General features: G+C 45.3%; 1 protein-coding gene across 1 annotated transcript in view; it reads left to right on the top strand.

The window, feature by feature from the left end:
* myo15ab (myosin XVAb) overlaps positions 1-12,500 on the top strand; it is a gene marked incomplete at both ends in the record, with an annotated part of 77,298 nt that overhangs the window by 60,360 nt on the left and 4,438 nt on the right. The window contains 6 exons of the mRNA XM_084190908.1: positions 38-208; positions 1,080-1,197; positions 10,101-10,276; positions 10,847-10,931; positions 11,028-11,081; positions 12,263-12,344. Coding sequence (XP_084047034.1) covers positions 38-208; positions 1,080-1,197; positions 10,101-10,276; positions 10,847-10,931; positions 11,028-11,081; positions 12,263-12,344 — 686 coding nt within the window. The remainder of the gene's footprint in view (positions 1-37; positions 209-1,079; positions 1,198-10,100; positions 10,277-10,846; positions 10,932-11,027; positions 11,082-12,262; positions 12,345-12,500) is intronic.

The raw sequence follows: 12,500 nt of genomic DNA, 5'->3' as shown, positions 1-12,500 counted from the left end.
AGGTTCAAGGTTGTAAATTCTAAGTGTGTCTCTACAGATGTAACCCGTACTTTGTGCGCTGCATCAAGCCGAACCACCACAAGGAGCCGGGCCAGTTTGAGATGGAACTGGTGAAGACTCAGCTACGCTACTCTGGTATCCTGGAGACCATACGCATCAGGAAGGAGGGATACCCAATCAGAATACCCTTCTACCACTTCCTCAACAGGTGGGTCACATGACAGCCTTTAGTGGCATCACTTACCTATTTGCTTACGGCGGCCCAGACTAATGGCATGCCACAGCTCTCTGTTGTTCATGGCAGCTGGTAAGTCCTCTGTTCTGAGACCTGTGTTGTCCATGAATCTCTCCTGTGGTCTTCCAGGAGATTGTAAGTCCTCTGTTCTGAGACCTGTGTTGTCCATGAATCTCTCCTGTGGTCTTCCAGGAGATTGTAAGTCCTCTGCTCTGAGAACAGTGTTGTCCATGAATCTCTCCTGTGGTCTTCCAGGAGATTGTAAGTCCTCTGTTCTGAGACCAGTGTTGTCCATGAATCTCTCCTGTGGTCTTCCAGGAGATTGTAAGTCCTCTGTTCTGAGACCAGTGTTGTCCATGAATCTCTCCTGTGGTCTTCCAGGAGATTGTAAGTCCTCTGTTCTGAGACCAGTGTTGTCCATGAATCTCTCCTGTGGTCTTCCAGGAGATTGTAAGTCCTCTGTTCTGAGACCAGTGTTGTCCATGAATCTCTCCTGTGGTCTTCCAGGAGATTGTAAGTCCTCTGCTCTGAGAACAGTGTTGTCCATGCATCTCTCCTGTGGTCTTCCAGGAGATTGTAAGTCCTCTGTTCTGAGAACAGTGTTGTCCATGAATCTCTCCTGTGGTCTTCCAGGAGATTGTAAGTCCTCTGCTCTGAGAACAGTGTTGTCCATGAATCTCTCCTGTGGTCTTCCAGGAGATTGTGAGTCCTCTGTTCTGAGACCAGTGTTGTCCATGAATCTCTCCTGTGGTCTTCCAGGAGGTCTTGGCTCATTCTGAGTCTACTGGTAGGCAGCACAGGATATGTTGCTATACCACATATGACGTGTGTGTGTGTTCCTCAGGTACAAGGCATTGCTGTGTCTAAAGGAGGTACCTCCAGCGGACGGGGAGACCTGTGTTGAGATGCTCTATAAGATCTGTCCTGTTAAACCTGGAACATACCAAGTAGGAGTTACCAAGGTGAGGGGGGGGGGGGGGGGGGCTGTGTTGAGATGCTCTATAAGATCTGTCCTGTTAAACCTGGAACATACCAAGTAGGAGTTACCAAGGTGAGGGGGGGTGGGGGGGGGGCTGTGTTGAGATGCTCTATAAGATCTGTCCTGTTAAACCTGGAACATACCAAGTAGGAGTTACCAAGGTGAGGGGGGGGGGGGGGGGGGGGGGCTGTGTTGAGATGCTCTATAAGATCTGTCCTGTTAAACCTGGAACATACCAAGTAGGAGTTACCAAGGTGAGGGGGGGGGGGCTGTGTTGAGATGCTCTATAAGATCTGTCCTGTTAAACCTGGAACATACCAAGTAGGAGTTACCAAGGTGAGGGGGGGGGGGGGGGGGGCTGTGTTGAGATGCTCTACAAGCTCTTCTTCCTAAGTTCTTCCTGGTTCTTCCTGGTTCCTCCTAGGTTCTTCCTGGTTCTTCATAGGTTCTTCCTGGTTCTTCCTAGGTTCTTCCTAGGTTATTCCTGGTTCTTCTTAGGTTCTTCCTGGTTCTTCCTAGGTTCTTCCTAGGTTCTTCCTAGGTTCTTCCTGGTTCTTCCTAGATTATTCCTGGTTCTTCCTAGGTTCTTCCTAGGTTCTTCCTGGTTCTTCCTAGGTTCTTCCTGGTTCTTACTGGTTCTTCCTAGGTTCTTCCTAAGTTCTTCCTGGTTCTTCCTAGGTTCTTCCTGGTTCTTCCTAGGTTCTTCCTAGGTTCTTCCTGGTTCTTCCTAGGTTCTTCCTAGGTTCTTCCTAGGTTCTTCCTGGTTCTTCCTAGGTTCTTCCTGGTTCTTCCTAGGTTCTTCCTGGTTCTTCCTGGTTCTTCCTAGGTTCTTCCTGGTTCTTCCTAGGTTCTTCCTGGTTCTTACTGGTTCTTCCTAGGTTCTTCCTAAGTTCTTCCTGGTTCTTCCTAGGTTCTTCCTGGTTCTTACTAGCTTCTTCCTGGTTCTTCCTAGGTTCTTCCTAGGTTCTTTCTGGTTCTTCCTAGGTTCTTCCTGGTTCTTCCTGGTTCATCCTAGGTTCTTCCTAGGATCTTCCTAGGTTCTTCCTGGTTCTTCTTGATTCATCCTAGGTTCTTCCTAGGTTCTTTTTGGTTCTTCCTAGGTTCTTCCTGGTTCTTCCTGGTTCTTCCTGGTTCATCCTAGGTTCTTCCTAGGTACTTCCTGGTTCTTCCTGGTTCTTCCTAGGTTCTTCCTGGTTCTTCCTATCCACTGTGCTTCTGCGGTGCTTGCTCTGTGGGGTTTTAGGCTGGGTAACTGTAAAGCACTTTGTGACAACTGCTGATGATAAAAGGGGCTTCATAGAATCCATTGCATTTGATTAATTTGAAGGTGAGGCGCTTTAGGGTATTGCAGGCTAGTCTACAACGATACAAATCACAATCGTTGGATGGTGAATTATGGTAAATATAATTGTCGGTGTGTATGGCTGTGGTGGTCATGACATGTTGTCAGCCTGTGATTGTCAAGCAAATAACTGCCGGTCTCACAGTAATTCACCGTTAATTAACATAAACAGATTTAGGATCTCATTATTACTGAAACAGGATACAAGTGGAAAATATAAAGATCCAGTCCATTTACAAAATTGGAGGCCCCTTACACTTCAGTGTTGTGATGCAAAAATCCTAGCAAAATGTATATATAGTGCATAGAATTAAAAAGGTATTGTCGGATATTATTCATTCTAATCAGACAGGTTTTTTACATGGAAGATACATTGGAGATCATATAAGGCAAGTATTGGAAACAATAGAACACTATGAAAAATATGGGAAACCAGGCCTGCTATTCATAGCAGACTTCGAAAAGGCATTTGATAAAGTTCAACTGGGGTTTATATATAAATGCCTGGAGCATTTCAATTTTGGAGAATCTCTTATAAAATGGGTCAAAATCATGTATAGTAACCCTAGGTGTAAAATAGTAAATAATGGCTATTTCTCAGAAAGTTTTAAACTGTCAAGAGGAGTGAAACAAGGTTGTCCACTATCGGCATATCTATTTATTGTGGCCATCGAGATGTTAGCTATTAAAATCAGATCCAATAATAATATCAGAGGATTAGAAATACAGGGCTTAAAAACAAAGGTGTCATTGTACGCTGATGATTCATGTTTTCTTTTAAATCCACAACTAGAATCCCTCCACAGCCTCATAGAGGATCTAGATACATTTTCTAACCTCTCTGGATTACAACCAAATTATGACAAATGTACTATATTACGTATTGGATCACTAAAAAATAAAAATTTTACATTACCATGTAGTTTACCAATAAAATGGTCTGATGGTGATGTGGATATACTCGGAATACATATCCCAAAGGAAATAAATGATCTCACTTCAATACATTTTAATAGAAAGTTAGCAAAAATAGACAAGATCTTACTGCCATGGAAAGGAAAATACCTGTCAATTTGTGGAAAAATCACCCTGATTAACTCTTTAGTATTATCCCAGTTTACCTATTTGCTTATGGTCTTGCCTACGCCTAGCGAACAGTTTTTTTTAAATTATATGAGAAAAAAATATTCAATTTTATTTGGAACGGCAAGCCAGACAAAATTAAAAGGGCATATTTATATAATGAATATGAATTCGGAGGACAGAAATTATTAAATATTAAAACATTAGACCTATCACTAAAAGCTTCAGTCATACAAAAGTTATACTTAAATCCGAACTGGTTCTCAAGCAAATTAGTAAGATTGTCTCACCCAATGTTCAAGAAAGGCCTTTTTCCCTTTATTCAGATTACAACCTCTCACTTTTAGTTATTTGAAAAGGAAATAATCTCCCAAATATCACTATTTCTAAAACAAGCCATAGAAAGTGTCAGTATCGTCTACCAGAGAGGAGGACCAAGGCGCAGCGTTGAATGTGAACATATTATTTATTAGAATGATCACACGATCAAAACAACAAAACGATGACGTGACAGTCAATGGTCAATACAAAACCAAACACGAACAAGATCCCACAAAGAATAGCTGAAAACAGCCTACCTAAGTATGGCTCCCAATCAGAGACAACGAGCAACAGCTGCCTCTGATTGGGAACCACCCTGACCAACATAGATCTATATGATCTAGAACAAAACCCAAAACATAGAAAACACAACATAGAAGCTACCCCGTGAAACTAAACATAGAAAATCCACACCCTGGCTCAACATTTCAGAGTCCCCAGAGCCAGGGCGTGACAGTACCCCCCCCCAAAGGCGCGGACTCCGACCGCGCCAACAGAACACCACAGGGGAGGGACCGGGTGGGCACTCCGCCTTGGCGGCGGATCCGGCTCTGGGCATGATCCCCACTCCCTCTCTAACCCCCCACAGTACCCCTGGTCCGGTCTGGCCCTGCTGGCCGGAGCTGGACTGAACACTGGTGGAGCGGATTGCTCTAGCTCCGACGTGAAGCATCTGACCGGTGCCGGACCAGCCACCGGTGGAACAGGCATGGGCCGTGCCGGACTGACGACGCACACCACTGGCTTGGTGTGGGGAGCAGGAGCGGGCCGAGCCGGGCTGTCGAAGCGCACCCCTGACTTGGTGCGGGGAACAGGCACGGGCCGTGCCGGACTGACGACGCACACCACTGGCTTGGTGTGGGGAGCAGGAGCGGGCCGAGCCGGGCTGTCGAAGCGCACCCCTGACTTGGTGCGGGGAACAGGCACGGGCCGTGCCGGACTGACGACGCACACCACTGGCTTGGTGTGGGGAGCAGGAGCGGGCCGAGCCGGGCTGTCGAAGCGCACCCCTGACTTGGTGCGGGGAGCAGGAATGGGCCGAGCCGGGCTGACGAAGCGCACCACTGAGTTGGTGCGGGGAGCAGGAATGGGCCGGACCGGGCTGACGACGCGCACCACTGACTTGGTGCGGGGAGCAGGAGCGGGCCGAGCCGGGCTGTCGAAGCGCACCCCTGACTTGGTGCGGGGAGCAGGAACGGGCCGCGCCGGGCTGACGAAACGCACCACTGACTTGGTGCGGGGAGCAGGAACAGGCCGGACCGTACTGGGAACACACACCACTGGCCCTACGTGGGGATCAGGAACAGGCCGGACCGGACTGGCAACACACGCCAGTACCTCTCGCCGTGCCTCTACAACGTCCTTCCCCCTGGTGACCAGTGACTCCCGTAACCTGGCGGCCTCCTGCTGCCCCGTCGTCCACGGCGTTAGCCCCCCCCTAAAAAATTTATGGGCTTCACTCCTACCCGTGGCCAAGGCCTCCATCCCTCTTGCCAGACTCGCACTCATCTCCTCCCACGTCCATCCTCTCTCCTCGTCACGCTGCTTGATCCAGTCGAGGTGGGATCTTCTGTCAGTATCGTCTACCAGAGAGGAGGACCAAGGCGCAGCGTTGAATGTGAACATATTATTTATTAGAATGATCACATGATCAAAACAACAAAACGATGACGTGACAGTCAATGGTCAATACACAACCAAACACGAACAAGATCCCACAAAGAATAGCTGAAAACAGCCTACCTAAGTATGGCTCCCAATCAGAGACAACGAGCAACAGCTGCCTCTGATTGGGAACCACCCTGACCAACATAGATCTATATGATCTAGAACAAAACCCAAAACATAGAAAACACAACATAGAAGCTACCCCGTGAAACTAAACATAGAAAATCCACACCCTGGCTCAACATTTCAGAGTCCCCAGAGCCAGGGCGTGACAGAAAGTTGGTTGCAATTTCAATTTAATCCTCCAGAAACGACAGAACAAATAATGCAACAAATATTGTGGTTAAATTCAAATATACTAATTGACAAAAAAACTTTATTTTTTGACAGAATGTTTAAAAAAGGTATAATCTTCGTAAATGATATCATCGGTAGGACTGGTGGAGTTATGTCGCACATGCAGCTAACAAAAACATATGGAAATGTCTGCTCTACCCAAAATTACAACCAAATAATTGCAGCCTTACCGCAAAAGTGGAAGAGGAAAGTGGAAGGGGGAGAAAGTAAGGAACTTGTCTGTCGGCCTAATTGGTTAAGGAAAACTGTGATAAATAAAAAAGTATATCAGTTTCACTTAAGGACCAAAGGATTGACAGCAGTCCCATATAGATTGCAAAATAGTTGGGAAGAGATCTTTGACGTACCGATCCCATGGCATAGTGTTTATGAACTGATACGCAAAACGACACCGGATTCAAAAATTTTAATCTTTCAATTTAAATTATTATATAACATTCTTGCTACCAATAGAATGTTATTTATATGGGGGATACAATCTTCCCAACTCTGCAGATTTTGCTGTGAAGAGACAGAATCATTAGATCATTTGTTTTGGTTCTGTCCATTTGTAGCTTATTTTTGGACACAGGTCCAGGAATGGCTAAAGGATTGCAATATTTACCTGGAACTAACCTTGCAGATAGCATTACTGGGTGATCTGAAAAGTCATAGTCAAGCAATCAATAATATAATAATACTTTTAGCAAAAATGTTTATTTTTTATTCACAATCTGTAGAAGCAATGAGAATAAAAAGGTTCAGAACTTTTGTAAAACATCACAGTACGGTTGAAATATAAATGGCAAATAGAAATCCTATATGGATGGTGTTAAGAGATAGATGGGATGTATTGAATAGAGTTGAAGGATGGGACTAATAACAAATAATAACAACGATAGCTAATAATGTAAGCATACTGTGTCCATAATAAGTATATAGGTTGTATGTTGGGAGCTTTTGGGAAGGAGCACAGTTAGAAAGATATGGCATATACAGTGGGGGAAAAAAGTATTTAGTCAGCCACCAATTGTGCAAGTTCTCCCACTTAAAAAGATGAGAGAGGCCTGTAATTTTCATCATAGGTACACGTCAACTATGACAGACAAATTGAGAAAAAAAAATCCAGAAAATCACATTGTAGGATTTTTTATGAATTTATTTGCAAATTATGGTGGAAAATAAGTATTTGGTCACCTACAAACAAGCAAGATTTCTGGCTCTCACAGACCTGTAACTTCTTCTTTAAGAGGCTCCTCTGTCCTCCACTTGTTACCTGTATTAATGGCACCTGTTTGAACTTGTTATCAGTATAAAAGACACCTGTTCACAACCTCAAACAGTCACACTCCAAACTCCACTATGGCGAAGACCAAAGAGCTGTCAAAGGACACCAGAAACAAAATTGTAGACCTGCACCAGGCTGGGAAGACTGAATCTGCAATAGGTAAGCAGCTTGGTTTGAAGAAATCAACTGTGGGAGCAATTATTAGGAAATGGAAGACATACAAGACCACTGATAATCTCCCTCGATCTGGGGCTCCACGCAAGATCTCACCCCGTGGGGTCAAAATGATCACAAGAACGGTGAGCAAAAATCCCAGAACCACACGGGGGGACCTAGTGAATGACCTGCAGAGAGCTGGGACCAAAGTAACAAAGCCTACCATCAGTAACACACTACGCCGCCAGGGACTCAAATCCTGCAGTGCAAGACGTGTCCCCCTGCTTAAGCCAGTACATGTCCAGGCCCGTCTGAAGTTTGCTAGAGTGCATTTGGATGATCCAGAAGAGGATTGGGAGAATGTCATATGAAACCAAAATATAACTTTTTGGTAAAAACTCAACTCGTCGTGTTTGGAGGACAAAGAATGCTGAGTTGCATCCAAAGAACACCATACCTACTGTGAAGCATGGGGGTGGAAACATCATGCTTTGGGGCTGTTTTTCTACAAAGGGACCAGGACGACTGATCCGTGTAAAGGAAAGAATGAATGGGGCCATGTATCGTGAGATTTTGAGTGAAAACCTCCTTCCGTCAGCAAGGGCATTGAAGATGAAACGTGGCTGGGTCTTTCAGCATGACAATGATCCCAAACACACCGCCCGGGCAACGAAGGAGTGGCTTCGTACGAAGCATTTCAAGGTCCTGGAGTGGCCTAGCCAGTCTCCAGATCTCAACCCCATAGAAAATCTTTGGAGGGAGTTGAAAGTCTGTGTTGCCCAGCGACAGCCCCAAAACATCACTGCTCTAGAGGAGATCTGCATGGAGGAATGGGCCAAAATACCAGCAACAGTGTGTGACAACCTTGTGAAGACTTACAGAAAACGTTTGACCTGTGTCATTGCCAACAAAGGGTATATAACAAAGTATTGAGAAACTTTTGTTATTGACCAAATACTTATTTTCCACCATAATTTGCAAATAAATTCATTAAAAATCCTACAATGTGATTTTCTGGATTTTTTTTCCTCATTTTGTCTGTCCTAGTTGACTTGTACCTATGATGAAAATTACAGGCCTCTCTCATCTTTTTAAGTGGGAGAACTTGCACAATTGGTGGCTGACTAAATACTTTTTTTCCCCACTGTAGAAGCAAACCAGATGGACATCATGAAAATGATCGGAGAGGTTGAGAGTAGAAGAAGTTCAGGAGCAAAAAAATAAATAATAATATATATATATATATATATATATATATAATAGAATTATTGTAAAATTAACTTTGTCCATAAGGTGTAGATAGTAAGTATAGACCGGAAGTAGAGGCCTGGGCATTGTTGTTCACTAATTTACTCCAAGTAGGGAAAGGATGGTGGGGTTGAAAAGTAATAAAGGGGAGTATATATATATTTTTTTAAACATGGGGGATTGGAAGTGATGCAGACAATTACATTGATATAAGATACAATCTATCTGCAATATTAAGCTGATCCATTCAAAAAAATAAGTAATTTTTTTTTTTTTTTTTTTACATTTAAAAAAACATAAACAGATTTAACATCTCCTGGCTTCCACGCATCGCCTACAAGCCACTGGTGCCAGACCTTTGGAACATCTATATTTTAAAAAGTCTAATACATCCATGTAATATAGCCTACACCTTCACAATAAATCCATTATTTATTTCAGACAGGTCTAAAGAAACATGATATGAAGAAAATGTAGTCTATTTCAGAAGAGCAGAATAGCATCCTCTGAGTTGTCCTTATGTTAGGTCCTGATCTGGCTCTGCCATATGGCTGTGGGCTACACTAGTTCATTTAGCAGACTAGATTTGCTTAGAATTCCGTGGCAGTATTTTATATTATTTTATAGTATGAAGAATACAATTGAACAAAGCTGAATAAAATAGAAAGGATATTTTCTCCAAACGATTTGAGGGAGTGAGCACATGCGGCTATTCTGTGTTGAGCGGTTAACAAAGAAACAGGTCCTCCTACAGTGCATTCGGAAAGTATTCAGACCCCTTCACTATTTCCACATTTTGTTACGTTACAGCCTTATTATAAAATTGATTTAAAAAAAAAATCCCCCTCATCAATCTACACACAATACCCCATAATGACAAAGCAAAAACAGGTTTTTAGAAATGTTTGCAAATGTATAAAAACAAAAATCCCCGAAATATGACATTTACATAAGTATTCAGACCCTTTACTCGGTACTTTGTTGAAGCACCTTTGGCAGCGATTACAGCCTTGAGTCTTCTTGGGTATGACGCTACAAGCTTGGCACACCTGTATTTGGGGAGTTTCTCCCATTCTTCTCTGCAGATCCTCTCAAGCTCTGTCAGGTTGGATGGGGAGCGTTGCTGCACAGCTATTTTCAGGTCTCTCCAGAGATGTTCGATCGGGTTCAAGTCCAGGCTCTGGCTGGGCCACTCAATGACATTCAGAGACTTGTCCCGAAGCCACTCCTGCGTTATCTTGGCTGTGTGCTTAGGGTCGTTGTCCTGTTGGAAGGTGAACCTTCGCCCCAGTCTGAGGTCCTGAGCACTCTGGAGCAGGTTTTCATCAAGGATCTCTCTGTACTTTGCTCCGTTCATCTTTCCCTCGGTCACCGTAACAGCCCTATCGGAGTGTGTGTTGGATAACGTGTGCGTGCGTGTTGGATAACGTGTGCGTGCGTGTAGATGTTCCTGAAGGAGGAGCTGTATCAGCTGCTGGAGTGGAGGCGTGGTCTAGTGCTCCAGGTGGCTGCCAGGACTCTGCAGCATTACACACGTCTGTACTTCATCAGGAAGAAGAGGAACAAGTTCAGAGACGCCATGCTGAAACTACAGAGCCGTTGTAGAGGACACCTGGCAAGGTCACTCACACACACACCTACACACACACACACTCACACACACACAAACACACACACACACACACACTCACACACACACACACACACACACACACACACACACACACACACACGCACGCACGCACGCACAAACACACACACACACACACACTCACACACACACACACACACACACACACACACACACACGCACGCACGCACGCACACACACACACAGAGGGACATACGTACGCATACATACGCACACACACACACACACACACGCACGCACGCACACACACAGAGAGGGACATACGCACGCATACACACACACATACACACACACTTTTTTCCTTCTGTAATGTTCTCATGGTTTTGACCAATCAAACCCTGTCTCTCTCTGTAAACAGCCAATCAGAGCATGTCTCTCTCTGTAAACAGCCAATCAGACCCTGTCTCTCTGTAAACAGCCAATCAGACCCTGTCTCTCTCTGTAAACAGCCAATCAGACCCTGTATCTCTCTATAAACAGCCAATCGGAGCTTGTCTCTCTGTTAAACAGCCAGTCAGACCCTGTCTCTCTGTAAACAGGAAGAGGTTTGCTCTGAAGAGGAAGTACCTCATCAAGTTCCGTTCCATCGTGTTGCTCTACATCAACCGTCGACGCTATATGAAGGTAACACACACACACACACACACACACTCCAGGGTCCGAAACAGAAGGGCTGGAGGAAATGGAGGGATGACTGTGTAATGGTTGGGTTTCTTTCAGGCGGAGATCGAGCCAATCAGGAGAGCTGAGGAGGAGTTTAGGAGGATCGAGGAGGTAAAGACCACAGCCCTTTCCTTCTGACCTCTACCTCTGATTGGTTAAGATTAGGACGGCCACATGTCCCATGTCAAACAGTCACGTCCCGCATTTTGACCCTTCGACCCTGTCTCCTGAGTGGCGCAGTGGTCTAAGGCACTGCATCGCAGTGCTAGCTGTGCCACTAGAGATCCTGGTTCGAATCCAGGCTCTGCTGTAGCCGGCCGCAACCGGGAGACCAATGGGGCGGCGCACAATTGGCCCAGCGTCGTCCAGGGTAGGGGAGGGAATGGCCGGCAGGGAGGTAGCTCAGTTGGTAGAGCATGGCGTTTGCAACACCAGGGTTGTGGGTTCGATTCCCAAGGGGTATGAAAATTAAAAAGAATAATGTATGCAATAATGTACGCACTCTATGATACGTCTGCTAAATAATGTCAAACAGTCACGTCTCGCATTTTGACCCTTCGTTCCACGTCAAACAGTCACGTCCCCGCATTTTGACCCTTCGTCCCACGTCAAACAGTCACGTCCCCGCTTTTTGACCCTTCGTCCCACGTCAAACAGTCACGTCCCGCATTTTATCAACAATCTTCTCAAACCCTTTGGGGCTAAATTCCAGCTGACCTTGGAGAGGACAGTTAGGGCTAACTGCTAACAGAATGTGTGCTTCTAATGAAGAGCTACGACAGTCAATAGAGGACAGTTAGGGCTAACCACTAACAGAATGTGTGCTTCTAATGAAGAGCTACGACAGTCAATAGTATTAGACTGAAAGATCAAGGTCATTTCATCAACCTTGTGAGGATCTCCGCGCTCGTCACATTTGTAAATTTTTTGTCATTTTAGCAGACGCTCTTATCCAGAGCGACTTACAGTTAGTGAGTGCGTACATTTTCATGAGTTGCTCATTCAACGTATGTGCTGCTACTTCACTCAATCCTGTTTTAAAATCTCCCTTCCTTAACGGTTTGACGTTCTCTGAGACCAACCAGAAATGTTTCCTTGTCCACATATTCCCAGACGTTCAGAAAACAGCCACACGTGGTCTTTTCGCGCGAGGCAAAAGAGTAGGCTGTATACATGAGCTTCAAATTAGCTTGTTCATTGTAGCGGGGAGCCGGGGGTTGCGGTGCCACCTAGCTAAGATCTGAACCCTTTAACTAACCCGCTGACCTCTGACCTCTAACCCCTCTGTGTAGGAGCGGGCCAATAGAGAGGTGGTGAACGTTACAACTCTGCCCATCCCTGCTGAGCTGGAAGCCCTGCTGCAGGCTACTGGAGGTAGGCCTTTGCAATAAGACTTGGGAACCCAGGGATTATCCCGAATAACACCCGGGCGGTTCTTAGGCCCAACGCGGAGCTCCTCACATCTCTCTGTCTGGCTCTGGTCCAGCTCCTCACGTCTCTCTGTCTAGCTCCGGTCCAGCTCCTCACGTC

The sequence above is a fragment of the Coregonus lavaretus genome (genome assembly GCF_964263955.1).
Source record: "Coregonus lavaretus genome assembly, contig: HAP1_SCAFFOLD_1185, whole genome shotgun sequence".
Lineage (NCBI taxonomy): Eukaryota > Metazoa > Chordata > Actinopteri > Salmoniformes > Salmonidae > Coregonus > Coregonus lavaretus.
This window is presented reverse-complemented; position numbering and strand designations above follow the sequence as displayed.